At 40.6% G+C, this 26,869-nt stretch overlaps 1 protein-coding gene across 2 annotated transcripts in view; it reads right to left on the bottom strand.

The window, feature by feature from the left end:
• Window positions 1-6,156, bottom strand: part of SASH1 (SAM and SH3 domain containing 1) — a 668,710-nt gene extending 662,554 nt beyond the window's left edge. For both annotated transcript variants that reach the window (XM_067010989.1, XM_067010984.1), the window contains exon 1: window positions 6,108-6,156. Coding sequence is in view for 1 of the 2 variants with exons in the window: in XM_067010984.1 (XP_066867085.1) it covers window positions 6,108-6,112 (5 nt within the window). In the remaining variant the exon portion in view is untranslated. The remainder of the gene's footprint in view (window positions 1-6,107) is intronic.
• Window positions 6,157-26,869: the final 20,713 nt, after the last annotated feature.

Below are 26,869 nucleotides of genomic sequence, written 5' to 3'. Positions count from 1 at the left end.
CGCTGGTTCGTGCCCCGGTCCGGGAAGATCCCACATGCCGCGGAGCGGCTGGGCCCGTGAGCCATGGCCGCTGAGCCTGCGTGTCCGGAGCCTGTGCTCCGCAACGGGAGAGGCCACAACAGTGAGAGGCCCGCGTACCGCACAAAAAAAAAAAAAAAAAAAAAAGAATCCACCGAAACCCATGACTTCTTTTAGCTCTCTAAATTTTGAATAATTCTGAACACTAAATTATTTAACAAGTATATTTCCAAGATTTGCTATCAATAATCTTAATAGGTGCCATGAAAATGAAAAGAGAAGTATTAAGTGAGGATTTCTTTTAAATTAGCTGCAGATATAGGACTATGTGTAAAAAGATGAAAAGTAGCACAGCCTAGGCTGAGTGGCCAATGAATCATGCAATTAAAGTTATAGGAGCTCCGAGGAGGAAACAACTGCCAAGGCCTGATGGGAATTGACCGTCAACCACTGGTTCTCCAACATTAGGATCTCAGTTCCAAAGGGTCTGAGGGACTAGAATTGAGTTTCTATTTTTTTTTTTAATTAAAAATAACAATCCTCCTATTTAAAATTGTTATTGCTTTACTTCTAAAAAGGACATTTAACACTAAACTTTCAAGAGAACATTGAGAACAGAAACTATCAAATAAATTGAGTTTAGTGACTAACTCACTATGTTATTACCATTTTTTTTAATTTGGGGGAATTTTTTTTACAGACTAGGATTTGGGAGCCTTTGGTTAATTCTAAGTGCTAAGTGTATGCTTTCATACAGAAGTGATTTATTCCTGGCCACAGGAGCTTATGGTCCAGAGAAAGAAGCAACATATACAGATGTGATAAAGTAATTAGGTAGTGAAAAATATTCATTGTACTGTAGACTAGATACAAAAGTAACTGGGGTGATCAGAGAGCTGAGTAATCTTGGTCTGGTATGGGGTGTGACTTAGCTTGACAGGAGGAGGGGAAGGGACATTTTAATTTTAAGTAAAAGGGAGATTTGCAGTTGATGGTAGGATGGAAAGAATAAAAATAAATGAGGTTGGTGATCAGGAGACTAGACAGATTGCAGGAACAATTTTATGTTGTGGAATATTGGGGGAATTCTCCTAAATGCACCCCTGTCAGTAAAATCAATGGGAGTTAAGTACACATAAAGAGACGAGGAAATTCATATCTTTTTATGGTTCTGTCAATGAAGGAGACAAATATCAGTTTGGATAATAATACAAGTGAAATTAAATATGAACATTCATTCCCATCCCTTATATTTTAAAAGAGAATTTGGTAAGCATTACATTTAAAAAAATATAACACTCTTTAGAAAGGGAGAAAAATGTTTCGATAAGATTAAATTTCTTTTATATTTAAACTATTTTTATAAGTCCCACAGGCATTTGTCAGCAATAACAGCTTTCACCCCATGCATTACCTTTCCCTTCTCTTCTTGATATGACAGTGTTATTTATTCTCTCTTTTCCTTGCTTTTTCTACCATATCACACAATCCGACTTAAAATATTCTAGTGTTAGAACACTGATTAGACAGTTGAGATTCTACTAAAATAAGAAAGAAACAGACTACAGCTTCTTGGAAAATGCAGTATAAGATCACCTCTTCTAGATTTTAATAAGAGATTAAAATCTTAGTTCTTTGAAATCAAGGAAGAAGCAGCCTGAGGTTCTACTAAAGGAACAGGGTCTTGCTTGAACAGTCCAAATGTCACTGATTCCTTAACTGTCTTGGTTGAATAAATTTTTTTTAAAAAGATTTGGCTGGAAAATTTCAATGTGTGCATTCACTAATGGCTATCATAAGTGACCACTATTTCTTCCCAGATCACTCTTGCGTACTTGGCTGCTTACAAACACTGAACCATCTGCCAAGTTTCCCTCAATCAGTCTTGGGAATAAAGATCTTGTAAGATATTTTTAAAATAACTCTTTCTCTCTTTCCCTGAACACACGGCTGCCACGTTCCCTAAGCCTACAGGTCTGTTTTAAATTCAAATGGAATCTGAGGATCTTGACAGAAAGGACCCCAGAGAGGGCTTGTCCAATTGACGATAGAGAATCCAATAAGTCTTTCCATCTTCAGCCCAAGATGTTATGTTGGGAGGAAAAGAAGAACAGCAAGGCAAAGGGAATGCTAATAGCTTGAGCAGATTTTTTTTGTTTTCCTCCTCACCATTCACACATGCTTAAATTTACCATAAAAACTTTAAAATTAATAAGTGTGATCAGGGGGCAGGGGAGGGATGGATTGGGAGTTGGGGACTAGCAGGTGCAAACTATTACATATAAAATGGATAAACAACAAGGTCTTATTGTATAGCACAGGGAACTATATTCAACATCCTGTAATAAGCCATAATGGAAAAGAAAAAAAATTTTTATAAGTGTGATAGCTGCACAAATAGAGAAGTTAGAGCTTGACAATTTGACCTGCCTTTTCATAGGATTGGATCCTTTGATATATTTATTCCATATTAAATATCTTATTTTATTTTTAAGATGAAAAGAATTTGTATTCAACTTCTTTTGTGACTTATGGTTGTTACTTAAAGACAAGGTATTTTAGTCAGATCTAGACATTTTCACTTCATCCTCACATGAGAACAAAAGAGCAAATTTTCTACATTTCGACAGGAACCTCTATCCCTCTTAACATTTGCCAGAGGGTAAAGCTTCTGTGTTTGGAAGATGTGTATAACTTTGCACTTCAACAATTCTCTGGTACCCGAGACTAGATTTCTTTGAGTAAAGTGCATTGTAAAGGTCAGAAGAGGTAACAATAGGAGAAAATAAACCACCTACCAATAAACCACCTACCCACTTAACACGTTTCCTGTTACTATTCTCAGCCACTGCTATTAGGGCTTAATTAGATCTCTGTGACAGAATTCATTACAGAAAATCCTGGCTTAGTGAAAAAATAAGAAACTCAGCTCATTCATAAACTATTAGTTATGCTGCTTTTAAGGAACTAGAATGATTTTTTTTTTCTCGTCTTTCTTTTCGCTTCTCTAGAAGACTTGAATGAAATGTAACAAGTAGAAAACGAGAAGAAAAGGACAGCACAGCGCGGGACAGATATCTTTGACTTCACTGTTGTAAGCAGTCCACTCTCCATCCACTTCCAGAAAGAGCCTCCTCAAATGTAAATTTCATTTCGTTCACCTCATGCTTAAATGGTGTCCCATTACTTATGAAATAATAAACCCACTTATAACAGAGGGACCAAGGCCACCCGCCCCCCCACCACCGTGATCTGGCATCTACATAGATCGCCAACCTTATTATGCTTCACCTCTCCTTTCTGGCACAGCTCACCTCACCCAAAGTTCTGGCTGCCCAGAGAGAACCATCTGCTACTCCTTAGAATGAGAACCTCCAAGGCAGTCCCACACGGCTGAGCTTTAACGCATCAAGGCTGCCTTTACCTGGAGTGTCCTCATCTCCATCCTCATCCACCTGGAGAACATTCAGTAATCATGGGGTTCTTGGTGGACCACTAGAAAATGTTGCCCTAGTGATCTCGATGTACACACACATTACATAAACATATACATTCACGTACATGTATATATGTATACATGTGTATGTGTACACCCATATACTTTGGAGGCAAATCATCACCTATTAGAGTTTAGCAAAAGTAAGCTAAAATTTCAGGAAAAAAAGGATGGGAGAACGTGCCTCTCCCTTCTTAGGTATAACTGTGAGATCAGGCACAGAAACTAAGACTATGCCGTGCATTAAGTCCACTCCTTGCGAATTAGGAGAAGACCACCAGTCTATCTTAGTAGAAAACCACTCCATCTGGATGGAGGGCAAAATCTGAGAGTCACCAGGCACAGGAGCCAGGTCACACACAGAAAACTGCAGGAGGCAGGGACCCAAGTAATCAACCTACAACGTGCACCCCACTAGATCCAAGTTCTACATGTCCAGTGTATTCAAACTCTGAGAGTAATAAACCCCATTAGTAAATTACTTTATATGTGAGGGAGTACCTCCTTTTGGCCTAAACTCATCTCTGTAAAGTTGCAAGGGAAGTTGGTACCCTTGCAATAACGGTCCAAAATTGGATGAACAAATTTGTGTTCATCATATTCATATTCCTCAGAGGTTTTAGACTTTGATTGTAGTTTCCTCAATCTTCATATTTAAAAGGCTAAAGACATGATGGGTTAATCTGGCCTACCTGGCCGGGCCCCTATTCCTGTGTGTATTCTTGCTGTGGTTACAATACCTTTCTTTAGCTTCCCTGGACTTTTATGGTCTTTAGCTTCCTTTGAATTTAAGGTCCAGTGATCCAAACTGCACAGAATCTCCCAAATATAAAGGCCAAACCTTGCCTTTATTTTTGCAAGGGCAGGGCTATGATTTGTTCGGGGTTACCAGCCTTCTCACTGATTTAAATCGTTTCTTTGGCATTTTAGGAAAAGAATCTGTACAGTCCATTTCCAGAACTGATGAAATTCAGTTCAGTTCAACTCAAGAAATATTGATTAAGCGATGACCATGAGCTCAACACTCTCATAACTATATTAACCAATGATTAAAAGCCATCATTTTATAAGCTTAGTAAAGACTGGGACATAGAACGTAGTATTAGCGCTGGGCAGGATTTAGGAAATCATCAGTTCCGATAGGTTTTACAACTTTTTATAATCCAGGAAGGATATTCTTCAAAAGAAAGCTCATGATAATGCTCAGTAAATAAAAGCTGAGCTGGTCTACTCCAAATAGTTGTTCAGGAGACAAAAACGCTTCCGATGACCCTTCTCCACTGGATTTACACACACATTCAGAGAACACAGAGGTGGCTCTGGCCTCATCATTTAATTTACAGAAAGGCGACTGAGGTGATGAATCCAAGGTTACAGGTGAGTCAGGAGACCAAGACTGTCTGATTCCTGATCTAGTACATACTCGCCTACATTGTAGTTTCATCCTTGTATAGAGAAACTCACCTAGGGAATTCCCTGGTGGTCCAGTGGTTAGGGCTCTGCACTTTTGCTGCTGAGGGCCCGGGCTCAGTCCCTGGTTGGGGAACTAAGATCCCAAGAGCCACGCGGTGAGGCAAAAAAAAAAAAAAAGAAACTCACCTACAATTTTTTGTAATGACATTCCTCTAGATCGACTTCCTGGGTTTATCATTTACTAAGTCTGTTCTTCCCTCTCTCCTTCCCCCTCCACCCCCCCTCCCTTTCTTCTCCCCTTCCTTCTTTATAAATAAATGTGTTTCTCACACTCCCCTGTATTTGTTTAACTTTCCAAGGCCTTAAGTTGGCAGAAGCCTGACCTCAGGCTTCTTAAGTTATGCTTCCACTCAATCAGACAAATCAATCTCTGTTTGCACTCTGAGCTAATTTGTTCTGAATGCATTCAGAATGCATTTACTTGTTCTAATTCCTTTAACCCACCTCATCTTCCTACATTCCTTTCCCTGATCAAGGAAGACGATCTGATTAGGGTTTCTGCTGAAAGCAGCCCCATGGTCTCTAAAAGTCCCTTTGACGCCCTTGCTGGTGGAGGATGACTGGCATCAGTAATAGCCCCCAGTCAGCTCTTTTGTAGACTGTAAGCAGCAGCTGAGGCTGCCGCAAAATCCGCTGCTGCCTGTTTTGAGACCTGCCGAGAAACAGCAACATGCCAGCAGACCTGGCAGCAACAGGAGCGCAGTCCTTAAGGATGAGGATGCATCTAACAGCTGACAGAACCATAAAAACACAACAGTGATAACCCCGGATCATCTGCGGCACGGCCCTAGCATACTCTTCCCACATGGCCGTAGTTATAAATGTCATATGACACAAATGAATGACAAGCAAAGAAAGAACTTGGGCTACTTTAATTTAGAAGCTGTCGACATTTTTAATGTCAAAAGTAAATATAGGGAGGATGGGAGGGAGGCTCAAGAGGGAGGGGATATGGGGACATGTGTATGCATATGGCTGATGCTCTTTGTTGTGCAACAGAAACACACACAGTATTGCGAAGCAATTGTACTCCAATAAAGATCTATTTAAAGAAGACATTTAAAAAAAAAGAGATAAAGAGACCAGACAGTAGATCAGAAATATGAAAACTAATTCTTACCCCATCCTCACGATGCTCTGTTATTAGAGACCAGGACCTTCTTTGAAGAAGAGTATATGTGAGGAAGTTGAAAAACCATTAGTAGAATATTCTGTAGGATTAGAAGCTCCCGAGATTGATGCTGCCCTTTAAAAGAGAGCCTGCTGAGCTCGGCCAGACATTAGTGACACATCTTTTCCTTACGGCTCTGCATTATCGCAGATGAGCATTCTGGTCATGCGAGCCATGGAGGATTACCTCACCACATTCTAGCAGGAGGGTCAAATGAGTGGAGGATGAGGAGACAGGGAAAAGGGAGTAGAAACTGCTTTAATTTCCTAATCCCACGCGTCGTGACTACTAAACTCAATAGGAATCTATTGATTGAAAGCAAGAACAACACTGCTGCCCACCACGGTGCCACCTGTATTTCTGAAACACACATTAACTATAGTAATATCACAACTATCAACGCACACATTTAAAAAAGGCTCACGGCATATTCTGATCAAGTTCTACGTTCCCTGAACAAAACTGTTGCTATGGAAACCTCTACCATAAGGCAGGTGTAGTTCTGCAAAGGACTATGGGCTATGAAATCAGGTTCCCATGGCAACATTTTTGTTCAAAGCCTGAAGAATCTTAAATACATGTGCCAATACATATTATTACCCAGCAGGATACACAGGTGGGATTAATAAAGTTCAATATTTGCTCAACTAAAAGTTGTAATCATGGTAAAGTAAAGGAATTAGAACCAGTTCCTACGGATCATTCATATAAACAGAGTTTGGAGTTGTTATACTACTTCCACATGAATAAGTAAGTATATGTGAAATATTAATAGATTACTTTCTTTCATTAAATTCATCAGGAAGAGAAATCTTCACCAAAATGATGGGATTTTAAAATTTCAAATGTATCTTCAACTCATCATTCATCCATGAGATTAAATCACTCAAATTTACCAAAGGGAATTAAGATCACACTACCCACCTGCCACAGAACCAATTATTATGGTGACCAAACAGCTAAGGGAAAAACGTCAGGATGATTCATCTATGTTACGTGAACTCATGCTAATAAAATGTGCCAGTCGGGATATTTACGATCATTGCCATTTCTAGAGCCTCAAAACATCCATATAAATATGCCAAGAACCAAATTAAGAAAAACTTATCCCTTTATCATTTACAAATAACACAGAAAGTAATAATCATTTATTACAACAATATATTTCAGAAAATATATAAAGAAGATACACTTCAGAAGGCAAAGAAGGTATCACATGGAGATGCTCGAGTACGTTTTTAAAGGAGAATTTATCCTTCAGGGCCTCTGGAGTTTGGAGGTAAGGCCTGGGTGAGGCTGTGTGGGTGGGGTTTAGGCCCAGCGCGTTGGAGGGGGTCTCAGAGGGGGTCTCCGAGTGTAGACGTGCGGCCCTCGGTGGGGGGGTGTACGGGCGGGGCTCGGGCTCTGCTCGGCAGGAGGGAGGCTCAGGGGGCAGAGGATTAGGCCCGGGAGCCCAACAGGCTCCCTGGTGCCTAAGTGGACAGCGAAGTGTTGGCCGCGTTTCCTTCCGTTCCTCCGTGCCCCCCCCCACGGTCTCCCCCAGGGTCTCCCCCAGCCCCTTTGGACCCCCTAACTGTGGGTGGGTCCCGCTGGGTGTCGGAACTCCTCCCCTCCCCCAGCCACCCCTCAGGGGTGCCGGTCCTGTAGGCCCGCCCTTTGCTTTTGCTCCCCCCTCCCTCTCACTCCCCCAGGACCCGCATGGCTGGAGGGGGCCTTGGCGGGCAGAGGATCAAGCCCGGGATCTCAGCAGGTTCCTGGGGGCCCAAGTGGGCGGGGGAAACCGGGCCACGCTCCCTTTTGATCCTCTGCCCTCCCAGTGGTTCCCCAGTTTCCCCCTTCGGGCGTGGGATCCCTTCCCCTCCCCCAGCCGCCCCTCAGAGACGCCAGTCCCGTCCTGCCTCCACTTCTCCTCCCCCTTCACTCCGCACACGCCCCACGTCCTACCCGGTCGCTGGGGGTTCCTCCCGTGTCCTTAGGTGTCCGTGTTCCCCCTCCGGTGCCTGGTAGGTGCCCTAGTTCTGAGGAGACGCGAATCCCACGTCCTCCTAGTCCGCCATCTTGACTCCGCCCCTACATGTTAGTTTTTAAGAGAGTAAATCCTAAAAGTTCTCATCGCAAGAAAAAATTTTTTTCTATTCAGTTTTGTATCTATATGAGATGATAGACGTTCACTAAACTTACTGTGATAAACACTTCATGATGTATGTAAGTCAAATCATTATGCTGTACACCTTAAACTTTTTCAGTGCTGTATGTCAATGATATTTAAACAAAACTGGAAGAAAAATTCGTGAATAAATAAATAAGGGAATGGAGGCAGTAAGTCCAACTGATTGCGGTTGAGAAGTCCAGTATTTTATCTTTCAATCTACTCTTTGAAAAGGATATTGGATAATATGTACGTCTTCACTGTGTTTATTTTTTTTGAGATGCATATTTTTCTCCTCTAACCTTTAAACATATTAAATACTACTCAAGGATTTTCTAACGTTAAACCTTTTGAAACATAGGAATAAACTCGCTTGGTCTGGAAAAGGAACTCTTTTTGCATTCTCTAGGAGTTGTTCCCCAGCTGAAAGGCAAAAAGAGCTTCTCCCCCCATGCATATGGCGACCTGCCATACTGAAGGAAACATTTTTCTTTTTAAAGCTTTTTTAAACCGTTTTTTTCTTAATTTCTATTTTTTTCTTGTTTTCTTTTAATTTGTATTAATTAATTTGTTTTTGTGTTTTGGCCGTCCTGCGCAGCATGCAGGATGGTTCCCCGACCAGGGATCGAACCCAGGCCTCTGCACTGAAAGCACCAAATCCCAACCACTAGGCTACCAGGGAACTCCCTAAAGAAAACATTTCTTATTCCAGCTCTCATCTTCTTTATTTTTAACTTTACTTTTATTTAAAATGAGGCCATATTTTCCTCTTATAAAAAGAGTTCAACTAGAACTGTCAATTTTCTCATCTGTAAAACAAGAGCACTGAATCAGCTGACTATATTCATTCAGAACTCAATTTCTTTATCGTATGATCACTAAGGTTCTCCCTAAATCTAATATACTAAGGTTCTAAGGAAAGGAAAATATATTACTAACGACATGTTTTGATTTTTATTTCTTAGAGTTCAAATGTCCACCATTCACCTTGGTCTAAGCTTAAGGAACCATTCAAGGGGAATCAATGCAGATGGGAGGGGAAAACAGAACCCTTACACAAGCTGTGCCATGTTGCAATCAGGCTTCCATTTGAAAAATAATCTTCTCTATAGCTTTAAAGTGTTAACTTTGTACCTTCAATGCTTCTTGTTTCAAACAGATTTTCTCTGGCTCTTCCTGAACACTTTCTGAGGAATCATCGACCTCTTCCATTTCTGAGGAGGAAGGACTCTTCTGTCACAGCCACAGGAAACTCTGATGGACCTTTGTTAACATAGTTAAGTCTCTGTCTCTCAGAACTAGCCCAATTAGCTCCACGTTCCTTAGCGCACCCGACGCACTTACACAGCATTTATGAGCTTTACACAACTGGAAGGTCACATCTTTATTTCTTATCGCAGGAACACGACTTCTGTAAACTTTATTTCTGTCACAACCTGTCTCGACAAGCCGTGGCTGGAAGAAGCCTTGGATACAGATCAGGGGCAGAGGGTGCTCAGGAGCGGCGCCCAGTCCACCCGGCGGAGGCGGTCGGCGTTAAGTCCAGCAGGCCCTCCCGCAGGGAAGCGTGCACTGCGGGAGGAGGCACCGAGTCCTGCAGTGCGCACAGGTCCTCAGAGCGCGAGAAGAGGTCGGCCGCGCTGTCCCGGCGCAGCGTCACCGAGTGATCATGGCCCGAGCGCGGCCTCGGGGACGCTGGCTGTGGACACGATGCCCACACCCGCCTGGGGGCCCCGGCTCGCCTCCCGGCCCCTCGGGTGCCCACTGCCTGGCGCTGCGGGCCCGCAGTGTGCACAGGACCGGCGTCACAGCCAGAAGACATAGGGCCATGGGCCCCAGCTAGGCCAGCCTCTCCATGCCACGCTCCGGGGTCCCCGCGTGGCCTGGTGTTGGCACCGACATCAATGCCCTCTGCGCTGTGGGGCTCTCATCTTTTTTTTTTATTCTAGTAAGAATCAGATGGGATAGTATCATTCTTTTTTTTTGGCTGTGTTGGGTCTTCGTTGCTGCAGGCGGACTTTCTCTAGTTGTGGCGAGCAGGGGCTACTCTTTGTTGTGGTGCACAGGATTCTCATTGCAGTGGCTTCTCTTGTTGCAGAGCATGGGCTCTAGGCTCAGTAGTTGTGGCACATGGGCTCTAGAGCACAGGCTCAGTAGTTGTGGCGCACGGGCTTAGTTGCTTCGTCACATGTGGGATCTTCCTGGACCAGGAATCGAACCTGTGTCCCCTGCATTGGCGGGCAGATTCTTAACCACTGCGCCACCAGGGAAGTCCCAACTACATTTTCTTTAATTTGCTTTTTTTTATATCAGAAAAAGAGAGAGAGAGAGAAGATTTCCAACTAAACTGGATGTCAAGAGTTCTATGTTTTAGAACTTCAGGGTTCAGTTTATCATGCTTTCGAGCCTTCTTTCTGAGTGGGCCTAGCAATTTACCCTAGGGGCAAAAAAAAAACCCCAAAACCCTCCATTATTGCTTTTATTAGCCCCTGAATATTAGCCCCCATTTTTTATTTTATACTGTGTGGGCTCAGGTAACCCTATTGGTTTCCTTTAGTATGTCTAATTAATATTGCCTGAGCAGCAGATTTATGTGTCCTGTCTTATAATACCAGGCAGGGGAAGCATTCCCTAGTGAGACATAACGCCTTTCCTGATAGGGATAGAATAGGATAGCTATATAGGTAGTTGTAGAAGTCCCAATAGGGGACTATACATAGAGAGGGAAGGAAGCCTAGGAAACTTTGGGAGACCACTGCAAGTTAATGATCACTCAAGAAAGCTATTGGAACATTGTGGAACAAAGCAGCCTTGCTTAACTACAAAGTCATAAATAAAAGCACAAGATATGCCCCGGGCCATCAGGTGGAAGAAAAATGTCACCACCTTTCTACTGATAATCCTAGTTTGACCTCATAGGGTCAGACACTCTCCAGCCTGAGATGAAGGAGGAACTAGTGATGTAAGCCTCATGTCTACTCGAAGAAGGGTGTATTTTCCCCTCCCCCTTTCCTTTGACTATAAAACTGTAGCCCACTTAATAATCCTCAGGGCAGAGTTCCCTCGCCTGCCCGCTTGCATCTCTTACAACTGTCCTATATTAATAAATCTACTTCTTGCCTATCAAAAAAAAAGGAGAATTTATCCTTCATTATCATTTGACATTTTCCATAGAACTTCAAAATAAATGGATGAGCACTATAGTGAACGCTCTCTGAGGTTAGAAACTGTGTTTGGTTTTGCTCGTCTTTGATCCCCACAATGCCTGGAACACATGAAACATTCAATAAACACGTATTGAATGGATGAATCAACACCTTATCAGTTTGGGTAGCAAAGAATCTGAGGTTACCCATGGTGTCTTTCACAAAATTATGTCATTAAAATTTGGGTGATTCAAGTGAAATAGTTCCATTAGTTCACATTTTAAATTTAGAAATGCATTATCATTTCTAAATTGTTTGTCATTAGTACTGACTCCCAAACCTTTAGCAATTCTTCCTTCTCTATTTTCCCCCAGCCATTTCATTAAGTGGTTAATGATCTACAATCAAACATATAAATGCACCAGGAAAGCTGAGCACATAAAAAAACCCTGGGGACCTTTTTATAAAGAATTATTTTTTTAAAAAATGCAGTTAACCCATTTCTAGTTTATCTGTTCTGTGAGTTATTTTTTTCTATATTAGGTTTTGGTTTTTATTTTAGTGTGGCACATCTGTTAACACATATATAGTGAACTCTGATCTTTTTTTTTTTTTTTTTTTTTTTTGTGGTACGCAGGCCTCTCACTGTTGCAGCCTCTCCCGTTGCAGAGCACAGGCTCCGGACTCGCAGGCTCAGCGGCCATGGCTCACGGGCCCAGCGACTCTGCAGCACGTGGGATCTTCCCGGACCAGGGCACGAACCCGTGTCCCCTGCATCGGCAGGCGGACTCTCAACCACTGCGCTACCAGGGAAGCCCAGAATTACATTCATAAAACAGATAAATCTATCATAATTTCCCAAAGCAATATGTCAGCTACAGCTTAAAGACAAACAATCTTATAAACAAACAAACATATAAGGAAATATGCAAACAATTACTTAAAGAATCTTCTAATCAGGCCACATTGATGCTTTTTCATTTATTCACCCACATAAAGTACATTTAATGCAGTCTTTCTTAAACTTTGGGTCACGGAAGGCGGAAGGTATGATTTCTGGTTTTGCAAATCCTATGAAAATTTTAGAAGTCTGCTTCACCTGGAAGACTCCTTACAACCAAGAGTTAACATATAAATAAAATTATTCAAAATTTTCCCAGAGAAAACGAGTGGGATAATTGAAACCTCACAAAGGGGGTGTAGCCACGAGGAATGCAGAAACCTGGCTGTGGCCGCGAGGACCATATTCATGTTGTGACCAGATAGACTGACTTTATCTGTGGCATCTACAGTAGGTATGGAAGTAAATGAGCACTGAAGAATTTCCACATACAGTATTTTGAAAAAATGAACATTGTATTTTGAGGTGCTCTATTACATTAATCAGCTTTTCAAAACAAATGGTGATTTAAATTCATGTTCATTGTTAAAAGGAAAAATAACCAAAACAATAATAACAAATCAAACAATGGTTCATCATACTCAAAACTGTAAGACTCAAATTGACAACTGAAAATAAATTGCTCAAGCAGAGATTGTTTTAAAATTCTTAAGCATGAAGCCAGTTTCAGCAAAACAACATCACCCATCGTGTTAAATTAAAGTTGTTAGGACCACTTGGATTGATTACATAAATTGGCGGCATTTACTATACATTTTGTTTGGTCTTCTGTATAATAGCTTTGTATGAAGGAGTTCGTATTTACTTTCAAGTTTGTGGGTGTACATCTACGTACAAATAGATGATATTAGAACATGTGTTTTTGAGTCAACACCGGAGACTCGTTTTTTTAAACTTTAAAAAGTGTACTTCTATTACTTCATTCTGAAAAATACTAGATGTTGTGCCTGGCTCCAGAGATACAAAGATGTAAAACATCTGCAGAGACCCTTCTCTGGAGGCATGTGTCATCTGCGGTGGAGGAGGGAAACACATATAAACACATCCATGTAAAATATGAGGCTGTGTGAAAACAAGTGGTCGTCTAGAAAAGGGAGAGACTAAAAATCTACTTTTTTCTATTTTGGAGCAACTAAATGAATAAAATATATTACATTTTTTTCCCAAGCTATTAACAAGCATACTGCAGGGTAACTTTCCCAATCATCATCTGTTTTACTAGAGAACTAAAGTGAAAATTGCAATCTGTCTGCTGTAGAACATACCGGAGCATGATCTCAAACTGATTACAGACTTGTCGAATTGTATCAGCATCGATTTATAACGCAGGGCCCTGCGGCGTATCAGTGTGGTGCCATTTCTTAAATGCAGTGCTCAGGCTCTTGAAATGGATCCTGGGACAATCCCATGCGAGCTTTTGAGCATCATTTTTATTACAATCAGGTTGCTGTTTGGACCCTTCAGAGGTTTCTGCAGAACCATTTTAGGGGTGGTGGTGGAGGAGGGTACTTGTAGGATCCTGAGTTTCTTCACTGAGCTAAAATGCTGTCAGGGATATAAAAATCATTGAACAACAGCCTATGTTAAAAATTGTATTCCTAATCTTACAAAGACATCTTCTGACATGAAAAGTAATTCTATAAGATCATGCATTAATGTTTGCATTACCAGAAAAGGATAGGAAATACACATTTTAGACCAAAATGAAAAAACCTTTCCAGAGTAGGATGGTATGATTAAGTCGTACTCTTTGGAACCATTGCTTAAGAGAAATATGGTTCATTCATTCATTCATGAATACATATTCACTGAATTCCTACCATGTGTCAGGCACTGTAGTTAGCCATGTGACATGGCATTAGCTGATCATTACTATTAGTACATTTTTTAAAAAGGAGAATCCTAAAACCAAAACGAGGTACTTTTTAATTTACAGAAAACACTTGCTGCTTCCTAAATAAATTAGGTACACGATGCACAAGCTTCACCAGGTTTTACTCTGACAAAAATAGTAATCAAGGTGGCTAGGAAAACAACACTATTATGAAGCACTGCCATTTCACCCGAGCCATTCAGGAAACATCTTTCCTTTGATCTTTACACCCGCTAAGTGATAGAATTCCTCTGCCCAGTGGATAGGTCGGACACCTCTACTGCTGCACAAATACAAATATCATTCAAGAGAAAACACTATCGCCCAACTTGATTCCATGGAAATTGGTTTTGTACAATAGAAGCCTTTTTGTTCAGACTACTATGGCCTCCTATGGTGTAACTTTCTTTACAGAGTTAATAGACTAGAGATGGATTTTGAATTTCACACATATACACAAAAGGCTCATTATCATGTACATTTGCACACGACTAACAAAACTGAGCAGGAGCTACCGCAAATCATCAAAGCTGAAAAATGCGGGCTTCCCTGGTGGAGCAGTGGTTAAGAATCCACCTGCCAATGCAGGGGACACGGGTTCGAGCCCTGGTCTGGAAAGATCCCACATGCCGCGGAGCAACTAAGCCCGTGCGCCACAACTACTGAGCCTGTGCTCTAGAGCCCGCGAACCACAACTACTGAAGCCTGTGTGCCACAACTACTGAAGCCCACGTGCCTAGAGCCTGTGCTCTGCAACAAGAGAAGCCACCTTAATGAGAAGCCCGCGCACCGCAACGAAGAGTAGCCCCCGCTCTCAGCAACTAGAGAAAGCCCGCGTGCAGCAGCGAAGACCCAATGCAGCCAAAAATTAAATAAATGAATAAATAAATAATTTTTTTTTAAAAAAAAGCTGAAAAATGAAATTGAACCAAGGTAAGGAAAGCCTGTTTTCTTAAAGCTCATTTAGTATGGATTAACGTTAACTATAACAGGATAGTCCAACCTATAAAGAAAAACTGGGCTTTGTTTCTAGATGCTCAGAAATGTAGATAGGATCCTGGTTTAATTTTAAAGTTCATTTTAACATCTGGACATCGGGATGCTGGTTTGTCAAACATTCATTTCTAAAAAATAAGTCTGAACTTGAAATGTTGATTCTAATTAGAAATGAAATGAATAGTTTTCAGGCAAGAGAAGAAGAAATAATGGAGGTAAAGGAAGGGATAGAGAAAAATCATATGTGTACTTAATTTCTCCACCTGAAGGCACTGAAATTCTTACCCTCAGTGGGTCCAGAGGCCACCCTAACCCCCGTACCCCACCTCCCATGGATTTGGAGATGCTGCTGCCTCCACATCCCTTCTGTTCTCCCCTACAAGCCCCATGCTCCTGGTCTCCTCAACTTTTCTGGTTTCCCTCTTTCTCCTTACCCATGTGTGAGAGTATACCTGCCTCTGGATGTGTGGGAGTAAGTTAGAAAGAGAGAAAGTCTCCAGCATGACTCTGGGAATTACGGGGAAGGACACACCAATTGACATCCTACCTCCTCCTAGCTGCCTCCCTTTCTTAGGACCTCTTCTCACCCACGATGCCCTCGAGTCCAGCAACTTATATTCCAATCCTCTTAAACTCTAATCCCAGCCTCAGCTCCTGGGCCCAACAGGCACACATCTGGGAAGCCCCTCTCCAAGCTCCAGACAGAAGTTAGAGATATGCTCCAGCTCCTCGTGTTGGGAAGAGCAGGACTGAGATTCATAAACATAAGGTTGTATTTTACTGTTAGAAGGCTCCTTCATGCAAAAGCAGTTGCCCTTGGATAAGATTCACTTGGAATCTGTAAACTCTTTCTTTCTGGCCCTATTCCTACAGTTTTGTCTACATTGCTTGCAGTGAGCAGCCAGAAAAGAATGTACAGAGGAGTCACATAAATGTAGGTGAATCTGACATTTCAATGTATTAAGACATCAAATTGACCATGTAGGATGAAAGGGTCCCAAGGGGTAACTGTAACTTGCTGGTGTCACAGTCCTAAATCCAGATTCTGGATTATAACCAAGTTCCTGAAGTCATCAGTGACGGGACATGCTGCTTCCCTCCAGGCCAGAGACAGGTCCAGGCAAGCGGTGATTGGTCCGGGATACTGAAGGGGCATACCCATCTTTATCACAAAACCCATCCACTATTTTTTATCTTCCTGTATCCTAGAAGGAGTGATGTGTAGTTGGAGGAATGATACGTGTAGACATTTGCCAGGTGAAGCACATTGGAATTTGTCTCAGTTGTCTTACATGACTCTTCGTGAGAGACCTGTATGGGGGTTCTCTAATCCAGCACACTAAAATTGACTTTTAGTTATGGAAGTATAACTAACACACAACAACTGCACCTGTTTAAAGAACACAATTTGCTAAGTTTTCACATATGCGAGCCCCCAGGAAACCATCTTCCCATTCAAGATAGTGAGCACATGTATCAGCTCCTAAAGTTTCTTCATGCCCCTTTGCCCGGCACACTCATATTTCCAGCATTATTTCAATGGAAGAAACCATCTGATTTATTCTCCAAAATGTACCACAGTAACAGTCCAATTCCATATGACATTACCTTCCACTGAAGTATCTAGAACTCAAGTTTCTAACTGTCCAAAGCTCAAAATGGTTCGGCTTATTCCATTAAAGAGATGTGTTCATGCGTGTCGTGTGTGTTCACATAATTAGGTACACACCCTTACATCTTAATGTAATATGCAATCGAAATAGTGGTTCTTCCAAAAAATAAGTTACTTTTTTTTTTTTAACTAAAGCAAAATTTTGGAAAGATTTCTTCTCACTGAAACGTCTTTTCTTTTCACCATATGGAACCAACCTTTCTGGCACATCTTAGTTAGAGATTTAGAAACACGATTATTTGAGCTTCAATTAGCCATTCAGATGATTATGCAAAACAGTCAACTTCACGGGATTGGAAGGACACAAACGGGGGGCCAAACAATTAGCTCTTGTCACTCTTGCTGTGTGAAAATTGAATGATAACACTCACAACAGGGGTGTCAGGCTCTGTGAACTGGTAGCATGGATGCTGCTACCCAGGCAGTTCCTGGACACCACACAAAAACCAGGCTCCCCGGAGGTTAAAATGATTCAACCAATCCCTTCACAAATAATTGTTTTCTGGGTAGCATCTTTCTACAAACCATACAACTATGGTTTAAAAAAGAGAATTTTCTGTCTTTTCATATTTCTAAGAGTGACTCTTTTCCTGCATACCAGGGAGCATGACCTTGGCTGAGAGAAAAGACTATTTAGTAAGAAAAAAAAACCACTGTGGTTCATGTCAGAGGCCACTAGCGTTATGAAGAAACCTCTTCCCTTGCCACATGGCAACTGGAAGGCGCATCAATCAATCAATCAATCAATACTTGCCGAGATCAGATGTAGCCACTTTCCTTCACTACTGCAGTTGTCAGATTTATGAAATAAATAGTTTGCTTGAGCCTGAAATGAAATACTTTCTCTTACTACTGCGTGTGTAGCCTCACAGAATACTGGACCATTCACTTGTTCCATAAATATGTATTGAATTTCTACTATGTTCAAGGCATTATGGGGCATATAAATATGAGTATGACATAATGTGGCTCTCAGGGAGCTTACATCATGGCAGAAATGCATATGGCACTCAAGAGAGCATTTAACTATGGTGGTGATGGAAGAAGAGAAATCTGGCAGGAAATCTGAAGCAAAGGCTTTCAGACCTAAGGCAGTTAGGGATAAGCTAGGCAAGGTTTCCATTTTAATTAACAACTTCCTCTTTGTAACCTGATCTGACTTCCATTATTAGACCTGTTATGTGTCTTTGCTTTCTTTGTCTCTGTGTCTCTTTCCTGAACTAGACTAGAGCCCCTTTGAGGCCATGGACAGATTTATCTTTTATGTCTTTGTATCAGCATACAGTAGGTGATCTTGTGTTGCTGAATGAACAGAATACAGTGGAAAATACATCATCTTCAATACATGACTTTCAGGCCAGCCTGATCATAGTAGATTGCTTTCTAGGGATGGTTTAGAAGCATCCCTACTGTCCTTTCATGAGGGAGAACTCTGTTTAATTTGCTACTTCCACGATGTATTCCCAATAGGAAAAAGCATTTTGTTCTGTTTATAAAATAAACGTAGCTTCATTGTATACAGTTTGGCATACACACAGAAAACCATAAAAAAATTGTCTTTTGTACTCTACTCACTAAGATTATGGCCCATTTTCTTGTCTTTTTGTGTAATAATATTACATAAGTACACTGTACATATTTAATATTTTATATTAAATATATACTCTGTACCCATTTAATATTTTAATACCATTTGAACATATGTATAATTAATTAATACTTTGATCTAGTAATTTATTCATCTTTCCAATATATTTTTCGTAGTACAGTTCCATAAACAAAAGGGGCATATTAAGCTTGAGCTCTAAAAGGAGTTTGTTCACTCTTAATCTGCTATCAGAGTGTTGTTTTTTTTTTTTTTATCATCTCTTTCAGAATGGAATTGAAGCCAGATTAAATACTCTGCTACCAGTTGTATTTTGGGTATAAATCATGTGACACTCATCCAAGATATTCAGCCCCCACTTGACCCCTGGGAGGGCTACCCTTCAACCAAGATGGCAGGACTACCATCTGGGACATTTTCAGTAAAAAGCAAAGGCCAAGCCCCAGATCTCTTATAGGCACAGACCTTTCAAAGAAATAAAGTTGTTTAGGAACGCTCCAAAGTGCTTTATTAAAAGAGTTATTAAACAAACAAACAACATGTTAGAGCATGTCCTTCCCTTCCCACGTCTCAAAGCCTTCCCACGCCTTTGCTGCTCCCAGCCTCTTTCTGGAATCGTTTCCCTGCACCGTCTGCCTCAGGCATCATCCCCATTGCAATGCCCGTCCTGGTGGCTACTGCCACCTAAGTTAGAGCTGAACACTCCCTCCTTGGCGCCCTCATTATTCCCATCCTTGCTTTTCCTACCATGCCATGGACACCTGGACACACCGATTAGATGGTATGTCTTTGTCTCACTCTTCAACAATTGAGTCCTGAAGGGACAATATTGCGACGTTCATTTTTATATTCCCACTGTTCAGCATAGCACTTGTCACACAGAGGTGCACCAAATGTTTGCCGAGTGAACAGCTGACTGCATGAGGTCCTAAAGGGCGCACAACAGTTGGAAAGGCAGAAGTGGACATGGGGAGCCCACTGCATGGTCAGGTTCACTGAGCTCTAAGAAGGTCACTTTACCACTCTTTGGCATGAAGCCTTGCATTAATACCATGCTGTGGAATCTACACAAAAGAAACAATTTCCCAATATTTTTCTAAGAGTCGCCAGAGATGGCCTATTGGGTAGGTACTTAGGCCTGATCATCCATTTAAATGCAAAGGCTGAAATCATTTTTCCAGCCTCTCCTCAAATGCTATGCCTGACCCTCAGCGGGGGATCCTTCACTCAGACCTTTCCTGTTTCCCCTTGAATACTCAAAATTTGAGGAAAACATTTAAGACCTCCCTTCTTGCCAACTACAGCTCCCTTTGGACTTTTCACTGCTAAACATTGATATTTTCAGAGCAAGTTTCACCAGAAAAAAGAAGCCAAATGAAATCTGCATGCCAAAGTTACACATATCATTTGAGGCATGCAAATTCTTGTTTTTAGAAGAATAAAAGCTGTAAATATTTTGAGAAGTGGGCCCCTAGTGCCTCTTAAGTATTCTAAACTACACTGTGTGCTTCATAATTATATAATATATAGAATACCAGCTGCTTTGAATGGTACTCTGGAGGTTTGGATGATATCAGAAAGCTCTCCTCCCCCAGTGAGAGCCATATTCAAGCAAGCAATACCATAAAGCCAGATCCAATTGACACTGAGTTGCTGGATTTTAACACACTTTAAAACAGATGTTTAGTCTATGTGGTGTGGTTACAGAGGAGCATATTTTTGCCTTAAAAAATAGAGTCCTATGAAGTTGTATACCTATAAAGTGTATTAATATTTATTATCTCATTAACATCTGTCTGAAGAGATACATACATAGGTTTACTTTTGGATATATGTGAATATACCCATATGTTACATATTTAAATATGTATATCTTTGCATTCAAAAACACACATACATTTAGTTAAAAGACAAAACCCTAGGGAGAGGAACCAAGACGGCAAAGTAGAAGGACGTGCTCTCACTCCCTCTTGCGAGAACACCAGAATCACAGCTAGCTGCTGGACAATCATCGACAGGAAGACACTGGAACTCACCAAAAAAGATACCCCACATCCAAAGACAAAGGAGAAGCCACAATGAGATGGTAGAAGGGGTGCAATCACAGTAAAATCAAATCCTGTAACTGCTGGGTGGGTGACTCACAGACTGGAGAACACTTATACCACAGAAATCCACCCACTGGAGTGAAGGTACTGAGCCCCACGTCAGGCTTCCCAACCTGGGGGTCTGGTAATGGGAGGAGGAATTTCTAGAGAATCAGACATTGAAGCCTAGTGGGAATTGATTGCAGGACTTCGACAGGACTGGGGGGAAACAGAGACTCCACTCTTGGAGGGCACACACAAAGTAGTGGGCGCATCAGGACCCAGGGGAAGGAGCAGTGACCCCAAGGGAGACTGAACCAGACCTACCTGCTAGTGTTGGAGGGTCTCCTGCAGAGGCGGGGGGTGGCTGTGGCTCACCATGGGGATAAGGACACTGGCAGCAGAAGTTCTGGGAAATACTCCTTGGTGTGAGCCCTCCCAGAGTCTGTGATTAGTCTCATCAAAGAGCCCCAGTAGGCTCCAGTGTTGGGTTGCCTCAGGCTAAACAACCAACAGGGAGGGAACCCAGCCCCATCCATCAGCAGTCAAGAGGATTAAAGTTTTACTGAGCTCTGTCCACCAGAGCAAGTCAGCTCTACCCACAACCAGTCCCTCCCATCAGGAAACTTACACAAGCTCTTAGATAGCCTCATCCACCAGAGGGCAGACAGGAGAAGCAAGAAGAACTACAATCCTGCAGCCTGTGGAACAAAAACCACATTCACAGAAAGACAGACAAGATGAAAAGCCAGAGGGCTATGTACCAGATGAAGGAACAAGATAAAACCCCAGAAAAAAAACTAAATGAAGTGGAGTTAGGCGACCTTCCAGAAAAAGAATTCAGAATAATGATAGTGAAGATGATCCAGAACCTCAGAAAAAGAATGGATGCAAAGATCGAGAAGATGCAAGAAATGTTTAACAAAGACCTAGAAGAATTAAAGAACAAACAAACAGAGATGAACAATACAATAACTGAAATGAAAACTACACTAGAAGGAATCACTAGCAGAATAACTGAGGCAGAAGAACGGATAAGTGACCTGGAAGACAGAATGGTGGAATTCACAGCTGCGGAACAGAATAAAGAAAAAAAGAATGAAAAGAAATGAAGACAGCCCGAGAGACCTCTGGGACAACGTTAAACGCAACAACATACACATTATAGGGTCCCAAAAGGAGAAGAGAGAGAGAAAGGACCAGAGAAAATATTTGAAGAGATTAAAGTCGAAAGCTCCCCTAACATGGGAAAGGAAATAGCTATCCAAGTCCAGAAAGCACAGTGAGCCCCATACAGGATAAACGCAAGGAGAAACATGCCAAGACACATAGTAATCAAATTGGCAACAATTAAAGACAAAGAAAAATTATTGAAAGGAGCAAGGGAAAAATGACAAATAACATACACAGGGACTCCCATAAGGTTAACAGCTGATTTCTCAGCAGAAACTCTACAAACCAGAAGGGGGTGGCATGATATACTTTAAGTGATAAAAGGGAAGAAATTACAACCAAGATTACTCCACCCGGCAAGGAGAAATGGAGAAATCAAAAGCTTTATAGACAAGCAAAAGCTAAGAGAATTCAGCACCACCAAACCAGCTCTACAACAAATGCTAAAGGAACTTCTCTAAGTGGGAAACACAAGAGAAGAAAAGAACCTACAAAAACAAACCCAAAACAATTAAGAAAATGGTCACAGGCACATACATATTGATAATTACCTTAAACGTGAATGGATTAAATGCTCCAACCAAAAGACACAGGCTTGTTGAATGGATACAAAAACAAGACCCATCTATATGCTGTCTACAAGAGATCCACTTCAGACCTAGGGACACATACAAACTGAAAGTGAGGGGATGGAGAAAGATATTCCATGCAAATGGAAATCAAAAGAAAGCTGGAGTAGCAATACTCATTTCAGATAAAATAGACTTTAAAATAAAGAGTGTTACAAGAGACAAGGAAGGACACTGCCTAATGATCAAGGGATCAATCCAAGAAAAAGATACAACAATTATAAATATATATGCACCCAACATAGGAGCACCTCAATACATAAGACAACTGCTAACAGCTATAAAAGAGGAAATCTACAGTAACACAATAATACTGGGGGACTTTAACACCTCACTTACACCAATGGACAGATGATCCAAAATGAAAGTAAATAAGGAAACAGAAGCTTTAAATGAGACAATAGACCAGATAGATTTAATTGATATTTATAGGACATTCCATCCAAAAACAGCAGATTACTGTTTTTCTCAAGTGCACACAGGACATTCTCCAGGATAGATCATATCTTGTGTCACAAATCAAGCCTCAGTAAATTTAAGAAAATTGAAATCATATCAAGCATCTTTTCTGACCACAATGCTATAAGATTAGAAATGAATTACAGGGAAAAAAACACAAACACATGGAGGCTAAACTATACGTTACTAAATAACCAAGAGATCAATGAAGAAATCAAAGAGGACATCAAAATATACCTAGAGACAAATGACAATAAAAACACAATGATCCAAAACAGATGGGATGCAGCAAAAGCAGTTCTAAGAGGGAAGTTTATAGCTATACAAGCCTACCTCAAGAAACAAGAAATATCTCAAATAAAAAATCTAACCTTACACCTAAAGGAACTAGAGAAAGAAGAACAAACAAAACCCAAAGTGAGCAGAAGGAAAGAATCATAAAGATCAGAGCAGAAATAAATGAAATAGAAACAAAGAAAACAATAGCAAAGATGAATAAAACTAAAAGCTGGCTCTTTGAGAAGATAAACAAAATTGATAAACCATTAGCCAGACTCATCAAGAAAAAGAGGGAGAGGACTCAAATCAATAAAATTAGAAATGAAAAAGGAGAAATTACAACAGACACTGCAGAAATACAAAGCATCCTAAGAGACTACTACAAGCAACTCTATGCCAATAAAATGGACAACCTGGAAGAAATGGACACATTCTTAGAAAGGTATAAACTTCCAAGACTGAACCAGGAAGAAATAGAAAATATCAACAGACCAATCACAAGTCATGAAATCGAAACTGTGATTAAAAATCTTCAACAAACAAAAGTCCAGGACCAGATGGCTTCACAGGTGAATTCTATCAAACATTTAGAGAAGAGCTAACACCCATCCTTCTCAAACTCTTCGAAGAAATTGCAAAAAAAAAGGGAACACTCAGAAACTCATTCTATGAGGCCACCATCACCCTGATACCCAAACCAGACAAAGATACTACAAAAAAAGAAAATTACAGACCAATATCACTCATGAATATAGATGCAAATATCCTCAACAAACTACTAGCAAACAGAATCCAACAAAACATTAAAAGGATCATACACCATACACCATGATCAAGTGGGATTTATCCCAGGGATGCAACGATTCTTCAATATATGCAAATCAATCAATGTGATACACCATATTAACCAACTGAAGAATAAAAACCGTATGATCTTCTCAATAGATGCAGAAAAAGCTTTTGACAAAATTCAATGCCCATTTATGATAAAAACTCTCCAGAAAGTGGGCATAGAGGGAACCTACCTCAACATAATAAAGGCCATATATGACAGACCCACAGCAAACATCATTCTCAGTGGCAAAAAACTGAAAGCATTTCCTCTAAGATCAGGAACAAGACAAGGATGTCCACTCTCACAATTATTATTCAACATAGTTTTGGAAGTCCTAGCTTCGGCAATCAGAGTAGATAAAGAAATAAAAGGAATCCAAATTGGAAAAGAAGAAGTAAAACTGTCACTATTTGCAGATGACATGATACTATACATAGAGGATCCTAAAAATGCCACCAGAAAACTACTAGAGCTAATCAATGAATTTGGTAGAGTAGCAGGATACAAAATTAATGCACAGAAATCTGTTGCATTCCCATACACTAATGATGAAAAGTCTGAAAGAGAAATTAAGGAAACACTCCCATTTACCACTGCAGCAAAAAGAATAAAATATCTAGGAATAAACCTACCTCGGGAGACAAAAGACCTGTATTCAGAAAACTATAAGACACTGATGAAAGAAATTAAAGATGATACCAACAGATGGAGAGATATACCAGGTACTTGGATTGGAATAATCAATATTGTGAAAATGACCATATTACCCAAAGCAATCTACAGATTCAATGCAATCCCTATCAAATTACCAATGGCGTTCTTTACGGAACTAGAACAAATAACCTTAAAATTTGTATGGAGACACAAAAGACCCCGAGTAGCCAAAGCAGTCTTGAGGGGAAAAAAAGGAGCAGGAAGAAACAGACTCCCTGACTTCAGACTATACTACAAAGCTACAGTAATCAAGACAATATGGTACTGGCACAAAAACAGAAATATAGATCAATGGAACAAGATAGAAAGCCCAGAGATAAACCCATGCACCTATGGTCAACTAATCTATGACAGAGGAGGCAAGGATATACAATGGAGAAAAGACAGTCTCTTCAATAAGTGGTGCTGGGAAAACTGGACAGCTACATGTAAAAGAATGAAATTAGAACACTCCCTAACATCATCCACAAAAATAGACTCAAAATGGATTCGAGACCTAAATGTAAGACCGAACACTATAAAACTCTTAGAGGAAAACCTATGAAGAACACTCTTTGACACAAATCACAGCAAGATCTTTTTTGATCCACCTCCTAGAGTACTGGAAATAAAAACAAAGATAAACAAATGGGACCTAATGAAATAAAAACCTTTTGCACAGCAAAGGAAACCATAAACAAGACAAAAAGACAACCCTCAGAATGGGAGAAAATATTTGCAAACAAACCAACAGACAAAGGATTAATCTCCAAAATATATAAACAGCTCATGCAGCTCAATATTAAAGAAACAAACAAACCAATCCAAAAATGGACAGAAGACCTAAATAGACATTTCTCCAAAGAAGACATACAGATGGCCAAGAAGCACATGAAAAGCTGCTCAACATCACTAATAATTAGAGAAATGCAAATCAAAACTATAATGGGGTATCACCTCACACTAGTTAGAATGGGCATCATCAGAAAATCTACAAACAACAAATGCTGGAGAGGATGTGGAGAAAAGGGAACCCTCTTGCACTGTTGGTGGGAATAGAAATTGATACAGCCACTATGGAGAACAGTATGGAGGTTCCTTAAAGAACTAAAAATAGAATTACCATATGATCCAGCAATTCCACTACTGGGCATATACCCAGAGAAAACCATAATTCAAAAAGGCACATGCACCACAATGTTCATTGCAGCAGTATTTCCAATAGCCAGATCACGGAAGGAACCTAAATACCCATCGACAGACGAATGGATAAAGAAGATGTGGTACATATATAGAATGGAATATTACTCAGCCATAAAAAGGAACGAAATTGGGTCATTTGTTGAGACGTGGATGGATCTAGAGACTGTCATACAGAGTGAAGTAAGTCAGAAAGAGAAAAATAAATATCATATATTAACGCATGTGTGTGGAACGTAGAAAAATAGTACAGGTGAACCGGTTTGCAGGGCAGAAGTTGAGACACAGATGTAGAGAACAAACGTATGGACACCAAGGGTGGAAAACCCCGGGGTGGGGGATGGTGGTGGTGTGCTGAATTGGGTGATTGGGATTGACAAGCATACACTGATGTGTATAAAATTGATGACTAATAAGAACCTGCTGTATTAAAAAAAAGGAAAAAAAAAAAGAAAAAAACCCTAGATGCTTCTTTTCAACTATGACAAAGAGCAGAGATACATTTGAGCTTCTGGAGAAAAGAGTAAAACATACTAATGCTTTCCATGGGGTCCCATGCCTGTCACAACTGTAGGCATCCTTCTGAAGCCTTCACAAAAGGATAGGTTAATTATTTACAGTCTTGAAAATCCCCTTCCTAGTTGCATATATTGTGAAAAAATATGAACTGTGTAAGAACTTTGACTATAAAGAGAAAAAGGATGGGGAAAAGATGCTTGACTTCTCCTGGGATTTCACACATTGCCAAGCCCCGTAAGGAAATGGTAATTTAACAAAATGCTTTCAGAATAAAAAAGACAGATAAGAAATGAAAAGTCCCATAGCCTCCAGAATTACAAGGTAGGCCTGGTTCTGCAACCATCAGCTTCCCCTTGGAAATCTCTGGCCTTGGGTTCAAAGTGTTACTTCTGCAATTTCTTTTAGAAAAATGGAAAACTGTAGCTGTCCCCAAAGACCAGAGCAAAAGAAGGACTGTTGTTTCTAGAACAATAGAAAATAGGAATTCTATTCAT

This window comes from Kogia breviceps, chromosome 13, assembly GCF_026419965.1.
Source record: "Kogia breviceps isolate mKogBre1 chromosome 13, mKogBre1 haplotype 1, whole genome shotgun sequence".
NCBI lineage: Eukaryota > Metazoa > Chordata > Mammalia > Artiodactyla > Physeteridae > Kogia > Kogia breviceps.
This window is presented reverse-complemented; position numbering and strand designations above follow the sequence as displayed.